Source organism: Chaetodon trifascialis, chromosome 1 (assembly GCF_039877785.1).
Source record: "Chaetodon trifascialis isolate fChaTrf1 chromosome 1, fChaTrf1.hap1, whole genome shotgun sequence".
NCBI classification, from domain to species: domain Eukaryota; kingdom Metazoa; phylum Chordata; class Actinopteri; order Chaetodontiformes; family Chaetodontidae; genus Chaetodon; species Chaetodon trifascialis.
This window is the reverse complement of record NC_092056.1, coordinates 25,105,536-25,123,775: the sequence shown is the minus strand read 5'-3', so window position 1 is coordinate 25,123,775 and position 18,240 is coordinate 25,105,536. Positions and strand designations below refer to the sequence as shown.

The window sequence follows — 18,240 nt, the reverse complement described above, 5'->3', positions numbered from 1 at the left end:
TCACTGATCTGCGCATTTATATTGCGTGAATTTCGATACTGTGGATTCTTATTCTGGTTGCTTTGTTGTGGATAGTGGTTTTATTTTCAAAAACCCTCGCCGGAAGTCAGCTGTCATTGTGGCTATGGTGGTCATTTAAAGATGGCGGAATGCCTGGCTGCACGTTTGGCCGACCAAGAGCAGCAAATTCACCTCCTCTCCAAGGAAATCTCTACCCTCCGCGATGGATTAAGCCGAGGTCTAAACGCCGCCGATGCCGCGGGGGTCTCCCCAGAGCTGGAGAGCCTGCGGACCGAGAATGAGAAGCTCAGGTACCGGCTGCTGCACCTCCGGCGGGGTCTGCAGGCGGAGCAGGAGCTGGAGGAGGCTCAGGGACAGAGGCAACAAGCGGCGAAGCGCGGCAACGCTCCGGAGAAAAACACCAGCAGAGTGCAGCAGACGAACAGCCGGGCTGATAATGAGGTCGTGGTAAAGACTGGGCCAGTAAGTGTCACCCAGTTGAAATGGCTTCATTGAGAGGGTGAGGAGTGGTGGTGGTCCTGCTGCACCATCACGAGCAGCGGGCCTCTGTCCAGTGAGACCAAATGACAAACTGCACCACCTCACTTCCAGAAATAGCTGCAGCACTCACTGTCACAGTGTGTGCACACTTTGGATACTGTTCATTGACATCAATAATAGACTGATGGAAATCCGTCTGTTGTAAGATTAAAGATACACACACACATCTGTGTGTGTGTGTGTGTGTGTGTGTGTGTGTGTGTGTGTGTGTGTGTGTGTGTGTGTGTTTTCAGGTGGCAGCCCTGGAAACCAAACCAGGTGAGAGGAGCAACAAGAAGGAGAAGAATCAAGAGAAGGGACACGGAGGTGGAGGTGTAAAAGAGGTGACCACTGCTCACTTGTAGTATTTCAGTGATCACAAACACTAAAATGTTTTGGTTCTGGTCGTCTTCTGGACTTTGATTGTTTTTCGTGTATTCCGCTATAGCTGAAGCCCTGGCCTGCATACATTACAGAGCGCTTCAGCCTCTATGAGGAGCTGAAGAGGGAGAGTGATGCCCTGCTGGCAAAGAGAGCCGCAGGCGGCAAGAGCATTACTGTGGAGCTGCCTGATGGACGCAAGGTGGTGGGCAAGGCTTGGCTCACCACACCATACCAGCTGGCTTGTGATATCAGGTTAGTACATCAACAACTGGTCAGACCCACTCATGTTCAGCCGACAGCTGTATCATCAGTGAATGGCTGTCAATACGATTAAATAGAATTCAGTATTCAGCGTTTCTGAGGCAGCTCAGCACTCGCTCTTTCAGCCAGGGCCTGGCCGACAATGCTGTGATTTCTCGGGTGAATGGCGAGCTTTGGGACCTGGACAGACCTCTTGAGCAGGACTGCTCTCTTGAGATCTTGCGCTTTGACAATGACGATGCTCAGGCTGTGAGTACAAAGAACTTTGAAATGAAATGATAGAAAATATTTGAACACATGGCGAGTGGCTACAGATGGAAACCTCAGAGATGAATTCTGTCATACTGCGTTTCCTGTGATTCATTCATTGAACGTTACATTTTTTTTCCTCTCCTCACAGTGTAATCCTAACTTTGTATCTGATGTATTAAAAAGGTCCAAGCCACAGCGGCTAAACCACATTCTTGCTTTAATGTGGCTAAACTAATTCTTGCTTCTTGTCTTCATCTTGCATCACAGGTGTATTGGCACTCCAGTGCTCACATCCTTGGGGAGGCAATGGAGCGTTTTTATGGAGGTTGTTTGTGTTATGGACCCCCCATTGAGAACGGTTTCTACTACGACATGTTCCTGGATGGACAGAAGTGAGCAAGCACTTTGACTATCAGCATTCACGCCGACCTAATCTGTGTAAACTTTCTGGAGCATCGTCTCATTCTTCAGACATCATTCTAGCCTAAAAACGTTGAGAATTCCAGTCCTAATCATGTATTTTATTACTGATGATTTTGCTTTCTTGGGCCAAAAAGAGTTTTTCTCTAAAACACACCAAGTGGAAACAGAGGATCATCATGTCAATCACAATTACGTCATTACAGAAACGTCATGGTACATGTCAGAGCAGCACTGACCATGAGAGCATGTCATGAACTGAACATGTTTCCTGTTTCCAGGGGAGTGTCCAGCTCTGAGTTTGGCGACCTGGAGACTTTGTGTAAGGCTGTGGTGAAGGAAAAGCAGCCGTTTGAGAGGCTTGAGATTAGCAAAGAGACACTGTTGAAGATGTTTAAGGTGAGACAGAGTGAGCGAACGCTCCCATCTATTGTCTGCAGATCCTCAGCTTGTGTGGAAGAATGAATCGTCACATAGTTGTTGTCCAGTTTTTTGAAATGTTCAAAACTGGAGATATGTGAGGGGCTGTTGTCCTGCACCACTCCCATTTCACAAACTGTTTTCACCAACTATTTTTATTATTTGTATGCTTGGAACTTGGCAATATGGAAAACGGTCAAATCAAGATGAAAAACTTTGTGCATGTGGAGAATATTCCCTCCGTCCAGGATAGTTTCTTACTAACCCAAGGCGTTTTTATCATGCAGTACAACAAATTCAAGTGCCGCATTCTGAATGAGAAAGTCACCACCCCCACCACTACAGTCTACAGGTATGTTACTTATAAGAAAGAAGAAGATATATTAACTGGATTTCTCCATTTTAAGAGGATATGTGAGTTCTTTTTGGTTCGTTTTCAAGACTGACTGTTGTATAATTTATTAATCCTGGTCAGATGTGGGCCTTTGATTGACTTGTGCAGAGGTCCTCATGTCAGACATACAGGCAAGATCAAGGCCATGAAGATCTACAAGGTATGTGGAAAATACAAACAGGGGCCACAAGCCCCAGTCCAATTTACACTGCTCTCAGATAATGTCACTCCTGACCTTATTGGTGAATGTTTTCTAGAAAGGTAACCCTGTCCTAACCAATGTGAAAATGTCACTGTTCTACCTCTAACATCAGAACTCTTCGACCTACTGGGAGGGCCGCTCCGACATGGAGACTTTACAGAGGATCTATGGGATTTCCTTCCCAGACTCAAAGATGCTGAAGGAGTGGGAACGTTTTCAGGAGGAGGCCAAGAACAGAGACCATCGCAAGATTGGCAAAGTGAGTCACTGCAGGCAGCCTTGTCCAAGCCCACCCAGCTGGCTGAGGCCTAGAACTGGAGACTGAAACCCAGTACAAAGAGAATTTTGATTCATAATCGTCTAATGTGATGGCTGACACATCTTCTTTGAGGTTTGTGTAAAAGTTTTCCTTGTGAGCATCTAGATTTGTGGTTTTATAGATGTGGTGGAACCCTGAAAAGAGCCTGGACCGAGAACACAGTCTCCAGCCAAACATGAGCTCTAACGACACATGCAACAGTATACGCACAAATTATTTTCCTTGCGTAGCCCAGTTGGCATTATCAGAAATGCTTCGGGTCCAAACCAGTGTGGCAAAACAACATGGACATGAAAACCATGTAGTTCTGCCATAAATCCACCATTGCTGCCTTGTACCAGTTGAGGGCACTGTGTGTCTTCAAAATGGCACATTTGGGACAAGTGTGAGTCATCTGAGCACCCCAGCTGGTTCCCCAGCATGGGAGACACAGGCGGCAGCACCTCAGTCAGCAACAGTTACCGCACAGTTCCATATATAAGCGCCGTAGTCAAGATGTTGTTGTTGATGCCAGTTGGAGGGAGGTGACAAAAGTGGCATGTTGTTTTAAAGATGGTGCTCAGTGGCATGATCGAAGCCGACCCTTACCATTTGCACAGTGATAATGAAGGCACAACAGTCTGAAAACATCTAGATGCCGTCCAATTTCATCAACTGATGGAAACCTGCGCATCCCTTCAGACTGGCCTGGTCCTGTTCAGGTTAGAGTGGAGGCTTAATCAGCGTTACAGTCCTCTGTACTCATGCACTGTGAACATCAGTCACTTGGTATCAGATTGATCATCTTTTGACATAGAGCACATGTGAGCTCATATATTTCTAATAGCGGCTGTTATGTCACTTTTTAATCCAGCTGATGGAGTTAAATATCTAGAAAATAGATGACCTGGCTGGGGTCCTCTTGATATTTCCAAGGTGTTTAAAGGTCTGTTGCATCTTATACATTATGATTAAGTTGTGCTTCTCGCGGTTGCACACATCACAGTTTGATCTTTACATGTCTGTTTTTTTCGTTGTGAATTGACGCGAGCAGTGCTTGATGCCTCACCTGTTTCAGGGTCAATTCTCATTCAAGGTCATCACAGAAGTCGCAGGACCTGCTGACACCCTTGTATTAATGTATTTCAGCTTTTAGATACTGTGTGTCTCTGCAGTCTTGCAAGCAAAGTGTTTGTCCAGCTACCAGGACACACCAAACCTGTCTGTCTCCTCTTTTTCTGAGTCCATTGAGCTTTTTTCGGCGGTCAGTCGCTGACAGATGGTCTGCTCTGTGATGACTGTGATAACTCCCTGCCGCGTGTGGAGGAGGTTACTGCTGGTTGTACTTGTAGATAATAAGGATATGTGAAGTCATAGAATGTCTCCTCTCTGCTTCACAGGATCAGGAGCTGTTCTTCTTCCATGATTTGAGTCCCGGCAGTTGTTTCTTCATGCCACGCGGAGCCTACATCTACAACACACTCACAGAGTTCATCAGGGTATGAGTGGCAGCCAAATGCCCATCAGTGTCTCTTTATTCACTCCATATTAACCAGGTTTTGTGCTATTCACCATAGTAAGCTTTGGTTTGTACTTATATTTTTATCATTTCAAAATAGTTCTTCTGGGTTTTCCAGGAAGTTCTGAAATGCAGAAGCATTTCTAACCTCTCCCACGCTGAGGCCATCGAGGCGCCGGCTATGCTTAATATTTCCAGCGTACTTGTAGTGATTGCCAGCTCATTGACATGCAGACCACTCACTGTTAACTCCTGCAAAGCATGCAGTCACCAAGAAGCTCAAAGATAAGCTGCCAGTTTAGCAGCGAGCTGAAAAGCTAAGTTCTGCTCAGAGCCTCAGAAAAGCTTGAGCCCGTCCTGACTGCTGCCTAAATTCTGAATTATGGCCTGAGCTTTTCAGAGGGTCTTTCAGTCAAACACCAAATATGTGACAAACTGAACATCACAGAGTCAGAAGTGTCAAGCAAAACTGTCAAGATTTTCACATGAGCTTGTGAACATCACAGCAGTCTTCTCAAAGGTAGCGTGTCTCTGTCAGATTGGCTCCATGGAATGAGCATCTGAAACGTTCCTTTGGTTTTTAGCTTAAACGCAAACTGCTCGTGTTTGGGAAGCCACCAAATTTCCACATTGAGCAGAAGGTCTCAGTTAAGAGAAGAGCGCAGTCTCATCCAAAGTTCAGCAAACTTAAGATTTCAGAATGACTTGAACTCTTTCGCCAAGTTCATTGACTGTACAGGAAGTTGCCTCTGTGACATATTTGAAGAGCCGCAATGACATCTTGAAGACTTTCACCTCACCCACCAACACACCAGACCAAGCCAAGACAACCTCACAGATATTGCATAGAAATGGTGCAAGATCATTATCACGTCACTTCAATCTGTTACCACTGCGTTAAAAAAAAAAAAAAAAAAAAACGAGCGTCAAAACGACAGGGAAAATGAAAGATGCTGGAGGCTCGCCGGCTCCTTTTGACTGCAGTGGAACAGATGCAGTCAGTTGTCACTTTGTAGGTAGCGTTCAGGTTTTTTATTTTTTTTATCCTTACCTTCAGATAAATTGTGTTTGTTTAGGGGAAGCCGACTGAGCACACACTGCTTTTGAGCTCCTTCCTGTTTCATATTCACAGTTCCAGATATTCACAGTTGAACTCTCTCCAGTAACACCAGTCTTCTACTGCTGGCTGCTTCACAGCTCAGCTGGACATTACATGTTTTGCTTAAGGAAAACAAACGGATAAATAAAGGCCACGCAGTATGATTTCCATTGCAGTGGCTCCAGATTCATGCCAGAGGTCATGATTCATCTCAGCTCAATAAAGTACCTGTGCCGGCCAACTGGCAGACTTAGCTTGTTTTTGTGGTTTTGTTGTTGTTCTAGGATGAGTACTGGAGAAGAGGGTTTCAGGAAGTAGCCTCTCCCAACATCTATAACAGCAAACTGTGGGAGACATCTGGCCACTGGCAACACTACAGCGAAAACATGTTCTCCTTCCCTGTGGAAGAAGACATCTTTGCACTCAAGCCCATGAACTGCCCCGGGCACTGGTAAATTTAGAGCGCTGACAGTGTAAACATTTGAAGTGCTTCTCAAATGCTGTAACTCAAACAGCACATCCAGTATACGTGTCAGTCATTTGATTTGCTGCTCTCTGGTCGCCCTGCAGTCTGATGTTCAGCCACAGGCCTCGCTCGTGGAGGGAGCTTCCTCTGAGGCTGGCAGATTTCGGGGTCCTCCACAGAAACGAGCTGTCGGGAACTCTAACTGGGCTGACTAGAGTGCGGCGATTCCAGCAGGACGACGCTCACATTTTCTGCACGATGGATCAGGTGACCACATCAGTACTTTGCAGCTGTTACACATGCAATTTGCAGGTCTTTGAACATGTGAAAAACAGTTTTGAAAAACAAGTACCTACTTATTATGAGTCATTTCCTAAATTCTGAATCATCTTTTTTTCCCCGACAGATCGAGTCAGAGATGAAGGGCTGTCTTGACTTCCTCCGCTGTGTTTACGATGTGTTTGGATTCTCCTTCCAGCTTCACCTCTCCACTCGTCCAGAGAAATATCTTGGTGACATCGCTGTGTGGAACCAGGCTGAGAAGGTAAACCACATCATGCAGAGTAGCTATGGAAAATTGACTCCAGCTGCCAGCCAAATTCTAGCATATATTCAGCGGAAGATCTGACTTCGCCTTTCTAAATATGAGACACTGCTTTGGTGGCACACAGTATTAAGTGCAGGGGCTTTGCTGCACCTTAGCGCTTAGCAGCTTAATGCTCATGTTGACACTGACTTGGCACTGTTGATGAAAGAGCTGGCTCCCTGCTGTGTGATCATACAGTAGTATCAGATCTGTGAGTCATTGTGAAGTTCCCTGGATTTCTGTAGGAGGTGTGTTGTCAATAAAAAACGCTGGTCGTTTGTTTGACATGATTTCTGTTATTTCTGCCCAGTTGTAAGTTAAAATGCAAATGTTGAAGTGTCGCAGGCAGCACAAAGTGCAGACTGAACTGCATGTTCTGTCCTGAATTGTGTACCGCAGTATAACTTGGCCTGCTTCACAGCAATCACTCTCCATTGTTTAGATTGAAATTATTTCTTAACCTATGTCTCATGTCTGACAGCAACTGGAAAACAGCCTGAATGAATTTGGGGAGCCATGGAAACTAAACCCTGGAGACGGTGCTTTTTATGGACCCAAGGTCAGATCATTTTTGAATTTTTCCTGCCAAAGACAAAATCAATTTAATTCTCTGAGTTTTAGAGAGTACAGTAATTCTTTGTTATGCTGTTGCAGATTGACATTAAGATCAAAGATGCGATTGGACGTTACCACCAGTGTGCAACCATTCAGCTGGACTTCCAGCTGCCTATTCGCTTCAACCTGACCTTTGTGGGGTGAGTCACCTAATCAAAACATTGGCACACTGCTGAGTCTTTGTGCTTTACTGCATCGTGGCTTATATCTTAATCCTCTCCTGAATAAGGCATCTCAGCTTGCAGCGCGCTGTGTTGCACAGAGTTGTGTGTTTGAAGGGATGAAGAGTTATATGCAGATTAGAACTCAATAAATCAAAGCAGTAGACTGGAGGCAGTTAGTAGTATTTGCATTATTCCAATCAGCCCAGTAGGACATATGGACAGGGAAGAGGTGGCTGTGTAGATCATTGGTTGAGGTACATAGTGATTGTGGTGTTAAAGATGAAACATTGTTCTACTGTCCCCATTTAAAGCTCTTTGAACTTCATTTGTATGAAATGCAGCCATACAAATGCAACTGTAATTGAATTGAAGACAATTAACAAACACTGTATGAACAGCCGAGCTTAAAGCTGACATTCATACTGACACATTTCACAGGAACCCTTCGTATTCTTTCTGATGCAATGTCTTACAGGAAGGACGGGGATGACAAAGCCCGACCAGTCATCATCCATCGTGCAATCCTGGGCTCAGTGGAGAGGATGATTGCCATTCTCACGGAGAACTATGCAGGGAAATGGTGAGGTGCCTTTTGGTTGCTCTTGCTCTTCAGAGTCTCAGTTGCGGGGAAGAAAGGTATTAAATTCAAAAAATGAAAAAAATTGACCATCACTCAAAGAGCTGATATGGCCCATCCCTGTGATGTTTCAGCAGATAGAATTGTAGTTTTACAACACAATTTTTTGGGTGGTTATGAGCGACATGCCATCATGTTGGAATGCCAAACTTCCCACTCAGTTGTTACCACAATGTCCTCTTTGTTGTCTGACATAATTACAGATTTCAGCCAGCAGTTCGTTTTTCTCAGGGAGGTTAGTTGTGTCATTATCTTTACATCACTATGTCTGAAGATTGTTTCATCCTTCCTCCAGGCCTCTGTGGCTCTCTCCACGTCAGGTGATGTTAGTGCCTGTCAACCCCTCCTGTGAGGATTACGCCAAGAGGGTAAGTCTTCCACTTCTTGCCCACATCTAAGTATGATCAGTGCTTATCAGTGGCACTCAGATTTATGTAATGCTCAAGAATGGTGTATTCCTGCATGTTTTATTTCCTCCTGCCAGGTGTGTAAGCAGTTCACAGAAGCTGGTTTCATGGCAGATGCTGACCTAGACTCGAGCTGTCTGCTGAACAAGAAAATCCGTAATGCTCAGTTGGCCCAATATAATTTCATTCTTGGTGAGAAAAATTTACAGCCCTATGTACATTTGGAAGCACTGACATGAGTTTTTTCACCCCATTTCTGCTGCTCTGCCATCACTTCAAAAGTATATTTAACTGGTTACTCCACAGCATTCACCGCCTATTTTTAAGACAGCACCATTAGAAGCTCTGTGGAGGTTTAAAATCCTGAAAAGTGTTCAAACATCTAGAACACAAAGGAATGATGAGAAACACAAAAATAAAGAATATGTGATTTGTAGTAAATGGCCAAAACATGAAAAAACAAAACAAAACTGGGGTTGTCAGTAGACTTTCCATTAGAATAATGTGTCTTAATTGAATGAATAAAAAGCAAATAGACCTCCATCCACCCACAGCTGTTGAATTCAGTGACTCAAAGCAGGGAATGTGTTAGGGTAGCTGTGTGTGTGTGTGTGTGTGTGTGTGTGTGTGTGTGTGTGTGTGTGTGTGTGTGTGTGTGTGTGTGTGTGTGTGTGTGTGTGTGTGTGTGTGTGTGTGTGTGTGTGTGGTGTGAATTGGCCCATGTCAAGCTGTTGAGTCTTCTCGTTTCTTGGCAGTGGTTGGAGAGAAGGAGAAGATGACGAACGGTGTCAACGTGCGCACGAGAGACAACAAAGTCCACGGAGAACTGTCAGTGGCCGAGGTTCTGGCTCGCCTGACCCTGCTCAAACAATCCCGCTGTCGAAACGCAGAAGAGGAGTTCTGATCAGGACAAAGAACTGTGCAGACTCCTGCATATGAATACCTCAACTACAGTCAGATGAGCAGTGAAGGCACAAATGATGGCACATGTAACGATGGTATGGTGAAAGTGTAGTACGTAGAGCAGAAATCAGACAGAGGAACTGATGTTCTGTAAGTAAATGCAATGAATGGGGCTGCAAAACAGCTTTAAAGTGTTCACACAATCATGTGTGAATGGTAGAGAAGGACAAGTTTTGTACGTGGTGTTGGTGTTTATGTTGAAGTAACTGAAGTGTATCTGAAGGGAAGTTACTTCACCATTTAAGGATTCAATGTGATCATTGTCATCATGAAGATTATGGGAACTTGGCACTGATTTTTCTCAAAGGTCTGTCTCCATGGGGAACCCCAGAAATAAAATGAATATCCTGAATGTGAGCGATTGGTCCTTTATTTTCACACCACAAGAGATAAATGTTCTTAACCTCAACTGCTTACATTTGTCATACAAGATTGATTTTGTCACTGCAAAGCAGTAATATGAAACTGAGCTGATGCTTTTATCCAGTTGTTCCCAGTGAAGCATGTTGGTTTACAGTATTCTTAGTTAGTACAGGCAATTGTCTTCACGTATTGAGTAATACATCCACAGCCAACAAACACCACATTAAATGTGACATTGTCAAAGGAAAAAAAAAAAAAAAAATCATCAGTTTTAGGATATATGAACCACATGATTTTGTGGACGGGGCGTGATGGGAGGGGCAATATGAGTCCAGGAAGTTCTCCTGCTTGTTATGGTGCATTCACTGCATGGGAAAAATGACACACAAATCCTATTCAGTATCATATTTTCCCACACTCAAGTCACACCACTTAAACACAATGCTTTTGCTGAGGTACTCTATCCTAACAACTTCTTTATTGGTGATGCCACCACCTAAAACTTTAGATGTGATGAACGACACGCAGATTATAATTCTGAATGAAGAAAATGGCATGCACCGTCACAATAATGCACAACATTTTGAGGTTGATGTTTGTTGTAACATTTCTGCTGCAAAATCTATACTCGAACATGTCATTTTGTCAATTGCTTAGGTCTAATCTAAGACGTATCTGAATGCTTGAATGTAACAAATTATGAACAATTAGTGTGAGCTAAATACTTTTTCCGCGGCATCTCCACGGCTTTAAATAGATGATCAAGCCACCTTGGAAGTAGTGCTATACTCGCGAGCCTCCCCCTGCCCCAGACTAGCAGAGCTTTGCTGACGTCGCTTTTTCTTACAGACCTGAATGCAGCTCCAGTTAGCTCTGCAGCAACAATGGCCACTAGCTGTCAGAAATGGAGACCGGACCGAGGACGGTGCTTCAAAACCTACGGAATTGTCATGGTTTTGTTCATGGACCTGGTCTTACAGTGTGTTAACGGTATGTTTATGGGGCCGGTTACAGATTTACGCCAGTTTGGCTCACGTATATGACGAGTTTACCGGTTGTCATCCTGCTAACGTTAGCTTCCTCCCACTGTGCATTAGCTGGTTAGCTAGCGAGCTAACAAGTTAGCAACGAAATCAGTGAATAGCGGTGATTGAATTGTGTTTTAACTCAACAGACAATCCTGTATCTTGTTTGTAATTCACAACCTGTGAGAGCTAACACTTACCTAAACGTCCGTGCTGATTTGCTGGAAGAGTCTTTAACGTGAGCTAGTTAGCGTCTCGGTGAAGTAGCTAGTTTAGATCATATTTAAAATCCTGTTATTTGAGTTACTAACACATATTCTGGACGTCTATATTATATTTACGTGTTTGCCTGTCTGTCTCGCAACATGCGAATGTGGTGGCCATTACATAATATTATTTGCATAATCAACATAGATGCATTGAGGGGATTTTAAATTCATAATCGTAGCAGATGAGTGATGTATCTTTATTGTCTCTCTGCCTGTCAGGGTACCTGAGCTCTCCCCACGTTGGCCAGGAGCCTCCCTACACCAGAGATGCTCAGCATGGACCAGTCATCACCAGCCCAGTGGTCCCTGCTGCGGCCTCAGGTAAACACACCAGTCAGTAATCAGTTTTGATAACACGGAAGGTAACCTGTGATCCACTCCCAAATAGTTTTTGTAGCATATATTTACAAAGAAATACAGCATTACTGAGAGTAATAGGTAATCCAAGTCTCAGTTAAATAACTTCTTGACACACAGATTTCATCATGGAATCATAGAAACACACTCATAATGATGGGGGTGGCCTACAGTATAGAAAGGGATTTATTTATTTGTCAGTTTAATGTTCCTTTGTATAGGGCCAAGTATGTAGCCTGACCCAGTGCCACATACCACAGCATTTATTACCCAAGCTAATTTGCAATGCCCGGTCCGAGATGGGCCTGTAAAATACAAAAAAATCTCGACAACAAATATGCAAGAAACAGTACAGACAGAACAATACAAAAAACAAACTGTAGTACAGTAAAGCACGACAAACCATGAAGCATCAGATCATTTGTGACTATAAGACTGAGCCCCCTTCAAAAACTGTTTCAGTTTGAGTTTAAAAGGATCCCAGTCAGGATCCAGTTTGAGCTCTGCAGGTAAGGAACTCTGCATGTCGATCCCCCGAACAGAAAAAGCTGTCTGTCCAAACAAAGATTTACATAAGAACACCGTCCAGTTCCTGCTGGGTGCCTCACGAGTCCACAAGGTCAATAAGCACCTGAGGAGCCTTATTATAAACTTATTTCTACACGAGTTTAGAATGAGAAAATTTAATGAAATGTTCAAACATAACATAATTAATTTTTGGGAACGTGGCAATGGTGTGATCTTATCGGCTTCCTGTGCAAAATCTTTAATTGCTCGATTTTCATTTCTCATTATAAGAGGTTTCACTGTTGTAGATGCTGCTTGTGACCAAGAGGTTACATCATGATTTCAATGTGAAAAGATCAGAGTGCATGAAACTATTTGCAGCATGAAATGGTAAGCAGTCTATAATAAGTGTAAACGTATGCAGGTTTGCTTTTGCAACCCTGACCATTTTGATATGCTTCTCAAATTGTAGGTGGGAATCTAATAAAAGGATGAGATATTTTACCTCCGAAACATGTTCAACACATTTCATTTCCAGTTAACACATTTAACTCATTAGCTTCTACTGAGGAACAAGCCTTGAAAGAAGCAAATTGACACAGTTTTCTTAATGTTGAGTTGAGTGCAAAAGATCAGTTTTCAACCCACGTTGCTATGGACTATAAATGATATGACAGCTGTGTGGAAACCAAGAGTAGCTCAGTCAGATATACATATGACATCTGTGGAGCAGCACGGATGCAAAACAAACTGTAATAGGTGTAAATAATTATTTGATTCTACATCATTTACCTCTTCCAGAACTTAAGAAATACACAGACCATACTGACTGGCCTATTGTTACATGTCATTCTGCATTTACAGCCCCGGATTATAAAGTGCATGTCTACTGGCACTCTGGTTATGTCATCTCTGTTATTTAGTTTATTAATTCATTAGTTAGTGTTCTTAAAGTTAATTTGTCTATATTACAACATAAAAACAAGACTGGAGAAACAACAGCTAGTTCAGGTAGGATCACTTAGCATTTTAGATGCATTTTCTGTGTTTTATATTAGAAAATTTCAAATTAAAACTATGTTTTTTTTCTGACCCTGTATTATATCAAAGACAGTACTGTTGTCGAGGATTTAAAGAGCTGATAATAGAGCTAATTCAGTGGAGCAACAACAATGTTGTATTGCTGGCCCACAGGCAACCTTAATGAAACAATCAGGGCATTTAAATCCCACAGCCTTATTTTCTCAATTTGGCAAAGGGTATAGTCCCGAGCCCATTGCCACACTCATAAGTGATCCCAGACATAAAGTCATAAGATTAATTTGTACCAAAGCTTTGTTACATCATGTTCATTATTTTAGCTACAAATGGAAGAACTGTAACTTTCTGTGTGCTGTTTTGCAGTTTCTCCTGCAGATGAAGAGAGCTATACTTCCAAGTGTCCCAGTGGGGGTTTGTGTAGTCGTCTGCCAGCTGATTGCATTCAGTGCAATTACCAACACAACTGCACCTACAGGAAATCAGCTTCTTTCACTTGTAAACCCAAAAAAGGAGTTCACTGCATAGTGAGTAGCAGTTCATATTGTGATACATATATGCTGCATAAAGGTAAAGGTGGAAGCTTTCTGTGTAGATGTTTGTAGGTTGCTTAGCTCATTGATAAAAGGGGAAATGACACATGACACATAAAGTCATGTTGTGCTTGCAGAAACTGGAAGTCATCTAAATAAGTTTCTCGACAAAAGTCCCCAGTACAAATAGTTTTGTGTGTTGATATTATTATAGATTTCAAACAACTGCTGCGGTGCTTTGACCTGGTGTTTTTTGTGTTTGCAGGGGGAGTCAGGACAGCAGCAAACCAACTTCTCTCTCTCCATCGCCTGTCAGTTCTGCTGGCAGCTCGACCCGTCCCAGTACCGCTGCTCAAACTCTACCAACTGCATGACAGTGTCTTGCCCACGCAAGCGCTACACAGCTATCTGTGACGTGTTAGACCATGTGCATTGTTTAGGTATGATGAAGGCTCAAACCAGATGTTCTGTGATACGTATTTGAACACATATATAGTTGTTTAATCACTTTAAGGTTAAACATTAAAGTTGTGAGTATCAAGTAATACTGTCAAGTAATCTCCATGTGGTTTTCACTCCTTGCTTGCAGAACTTGGAGAACTATTAGCTTTCTGTCCTGCAGGTTTGCTAATTGCACTCTTTAAGGTCTACCAGATGTAAATCAGGCAGATCACATTCAACCTTGTAACTGTCGATTTGGCAGTTGGTCTCCAAGACATAGTGGTGTCCATTTAAAAAAAAAAAAAAGAAAAAAGGCAGGACTCTGTGAAGATTAAGTTTTGATAGAAGATGCTCTCAGCAGTGTAGTGAATAGTCTTAAAAGGACATTTTTTAGTTTGCAGCATTTAGGAAAAGTCTTATGTTGGAGTATTTATGTATTGTAGCCTGTGATCTCATCAGGTACATTGTTACACAACCCAAAGAAGAAACTCAAAACAATGGTATAATATAATAATAGAGTAAAATATTTTCTACTTGTGTTATTTTGTGATTTTAGCGTGTTCCTTTGTTTGGGAATGTTTTGAACATGTGGACCGCCACCTGTGCACTAAATGTCCTTTTCTTCTGTAGGTAAAAGACGTTTTCAGAAGCGTTTGTTTTGTAACTGGACCGGTGGATACAAATGGTCAACAGCATTAGCACTGAGGTAAACCTGCCCCGAGTTATGACCGGCTTAGGTGCTGGAAACAATCTACAAGAATCATGTTTTAGCCAGGATGTATGTTGCAATAGCATCTCTGGTTTGTGTTTCATGTGTGTTTTCTCTCATGTCTTTCTGTAGCATTACGCTCGGTGGTTTTGGGGCAGATCGGTTTTATCTGGGCCAGTGGAGAGAGGGTCTGGGCAAACTGTTCAGCTTTGGAGGCCTGGGCATTTGGACTTTGATAGATGTTCTTCTGATTGGGGTTGGTTATGTGGGACCTGCTGACGGTTCGCTCTACATCTGAAGCAAAACTCTGGAGACACGGCTTGATGGTTTGTGCCCTCTTCCGCTTCACACCGCTTCACTCTCAAAGATTGAAGATCTGAGATGCTGTGTTCTTAGCACGTTTGCCTGCTCCAGCTCGCTGTGCAACACGTCCTCATCCCATCTGCTAACAGGCAGGAAGAATTTTCCACATTACACCAATGATGACTCGACCCACACAACCATCAGATCAATCCCAATCATTCTGCATCCGTCTCCTCTTGAGATTGAACTGTGCAGGGGGATGAAGAGCCAGTAATTATGTCTGTCCGGTTGGTTTGACTCGGTGGTTAGGCTCTGTCATGCTGATATATAGATAGGTTTGCTTTCCTGTGGAGCGTTGCTGTCACAGATATCCTGTCACCTTGGAGGAGCGTGTTGCTCCTCCCTTGCTGCAAGGTAAATGCGTCAATGGGGGGTCAAATGGTTACCATGGTGACAGCAGACACCATAGACCAGCTCGGAGGTAATATTTTTGTCCTTAAAGTAAGCATGAATGTGCAGAAGGGAATAATCCAGGTGTTCTTCTGGATGAACAGTTTTTACTTTATTTTCTTTCCCTGCATTGAATCAGCAGTGCAGGCCACAGCTGTAAGAGCATTGCCTTGAGGGCTTCATAAGTGATAGCATGGCTTTTCAAAAGCTCAAGTGTTGGAAAATGAAAGGTTGATATGTTTTATAAACAGACACGTAAGAGCTGCTTCATGTTCAAACAGCAGCCGGATTAGGTAGAGAACTAGAAAGAAGTGCACAGGCAAGAACTGTCTCTGCTGTCATCACTTACTGCTGCATGTAGTCCAAGTTTTGGGATATGCACAGATAATCTCTCAACAGTGTATGCTTGTACTGTACATGATAAACATTGCAACACTTCTGATGTGTTGCACTAGCAAACTGCAGTTGTCTGCGGTTTCCTGTGTTGGAGATATTGGAGATATCCTGTACACTCAACCGATATTCTTCCCTTAACTCATCATGAGTCTCCACATTATAAGAATTCAAACCTCCGTGTACTAACACTGTAAGATATTTGCTTGAGACTGTGACACAAATGGGCTCATCTCTCACTTTGTGTACATATGATTTCTGTTTTCAGTGTGGGGTCATTTTAATCTGTTTAAACACTGTAAATGATATTTTTTATGTTATGTAAATAAAATTGTGAAATATGTGTTTATGTAATTATGGCAGCACTAGCAGCATTGAGCAGCTGAATGTTTTCGTCATCTCCTTGGCTGATGGTGGCGTTTCATGGGACCACACTGCAGTTTGGTCAGGTTATGCAATAAGACCAGTGGAGTTTGAAGGCTGAACCACCTTCATTTGAACAGACTAAACACAATTATAACTACTGTTTCTATGTTGAGAAACCACACACTAAAACAAGATATTTCAACAGTAAAATTCAGAAGAGCGCAAATTAAATGACTAATGCGGCCTTTCTTTCTGAAGCTCTATCAGTGCCTAAAAAGAGGTCAGAGGTCAGTGTCACCTCTATAGAGGGACCTTGAGAGCAGACACCTGCGGGACAGGTGCTCTGTTTCACGGGGCCACAAGCTCAGGCCCTCTGTTCTCTGCAGCCTCTGACAGGAATTCAGAGATCTATTATTAGCTGAGCTCATTCTCATGTCTGTGCCAGAAGCCTACGTTACCCACAGGCGTGTGACAGAAGAAGGAGGTCAGGACCTTGAGGCTGAGGAACACTCCCTTCTTAAACTAGCAGTGTTAAAGGGCTTTTGAGCAAGGCACCAAACACATTTGACAGAGTAACAGTTAAATGGTTACTTCAGTAAATTAGTTAAAGGTTCACAGCACTACATAATTCAACAGTTCATGTAGATATTGCAGTATCCCAGTTACATAATATGAGAGGAGGGGGTCACAGGGAAAAAAATCGTTTCCTTTCTAGTATGTTCTTGTTTTTTGTGTCATCCTTTCCAATTGGCTGCTTTCCTGAGACTTTAGTAAATTTACTCCACCCTAATTCTAGTTCCTCAAATTTGACACCACCCACCCACAGGCTCTCCAGCTCACTCCCACAGACTGATGCAAGTGTTTGTCACACACTTGGAGTTGAGGAGGAGACTTGAAATGCTCACCTACTATATTCTGCAAGATGACATGGGATTTTTTTTTTTCACCTTTTGGAGACCTGTAATTTGAATATTGAGGAAAGGCTTCGTAACCCTGCATCCACCAGAGACTCCCTATGATTGTTGCAACTGGCTACCCCAACATAACCTCAGTTTGTCTGAATCATACCATGTGATTATGTGTTGGCAGATTTACTAGCAATGCCACCTTCTATTACCTCTCAATGGGCTTAATATTTCAAGCGTACTGAATGGATATGTTTGTACCTGCGTCTTTATATACACATGCAAGTCTGAGTACATTTTCTATGGTACATCCATTTTAAACTATGACCAATAATGTAATGATGGTAGAATACTTCAGTGTAACACAAAGCTTTACAATTGTAAGCTCAAACACAAAGCTGGAAGGTTCTACTCTGTAGCATGTAATCTGATCACCACTCATTATGTTGGCGAAAAATCAAGCCTGGAGCAAATAGCTAAATTACAGCACCAAATAACTTTTTATTCATACATCAATGCCTACTGCCCAATTATAAATAATGGCCAAAGTGGGATTTGGTTTTACAATTATCTCTCTTTATGATATTCCCATTTGCTGTGAGGGTGAAACCATCCTTAATGGTAATTATATGGAACTTCATCTTAGGCGAATAATAGTTTAATTTTCTGGTACTTAGTCCAAGAAGTCACTATTCAGAGTGTTAAAATGAGCAGTCTTTGGGAGTTGAGCCAACATGTTGTCTGTCAAAGACAGACAGTATCACGACTTCCTTCTTTTGAATTGCTAATCATGTAAAGGGGAGAACAAAAGTATATTCATCCCTCTCTTATGCAATCCCACTTAGTCCCATCGCAGCTCTGAATTTTGGAGCATTGGTTCTGACCCTCTGTATCCAGTGGTGATGACAGATTTGTCCTCCTCATTGTGCTCACTCCTACTGGATATAACATATC

The 18,240-nt window shown here is 42.8% G+C and overlaps 2 protein-coding genes across 2 annotated transcripts; both read left to right on the top strand.

The window, feature by feature from the left end:
• Positions 1–114: 114 nt before the first annotated feature.
• Positions 115–9,979, top strand: tars3 (threonyl-tRNA synthetase 3). Its single transcript, XM_070966338.1, has 19 exons — positions 115–483; positions 795–884; positions 989–1,176; positions 1,311–1,434; positions 1,705–1,829; positions 2,139–2,256; positions 2,565–2,629; positions 2,753–2,831; positions 2,986–3,132; positions 4,572–4,670; positions 6,074–6,240; positions 6,360–6,522; positions 6,662–6,799; positions 7,323–7,400; positions 7,496–7,596; positions 8,096–8,200; positions 8,553–8,625; positions 8,742–8,856; positions 9,420–9,979. Exons 1-19 carry the CDS (start codon positions 142–144, stop codon positions 9,566–9,568), a joined length of 2,466 nt encoding a protein of 821 aa, XP_070822439.1. The 5' UTR covers positions 115–141; the 3' UTR covers positions 9,569–9,979.
• Positions 9,980–10,841: 862 nt separating this feature from the next.
• tm2d3 (TM2 domain containing 3) lies at positions 10,842–16,358 on the top strand. Its single transcript, XM_070958949.1, has 6 exons — positions 10,842–10,980; positions 11,504–11,605; positions 13,553–13,713; positions 13,985–14,159; positions 14,791–14,866; positions 15,002–16,358. Exons 1-6 carry the CDS (start codon positions 10,875–10,877, stop codon positions 15,165–15,167), a joined length of 786 nt encoding a protein of 261 aa, XP_070815050.1. The 5' UTR covers positions 10,842–10,874; the 3' UTR covers positions 15,168–16,358.
• The last annotated feature ends 1,882 nt before the right edge of the window (positions 16,359–18,240 follow it).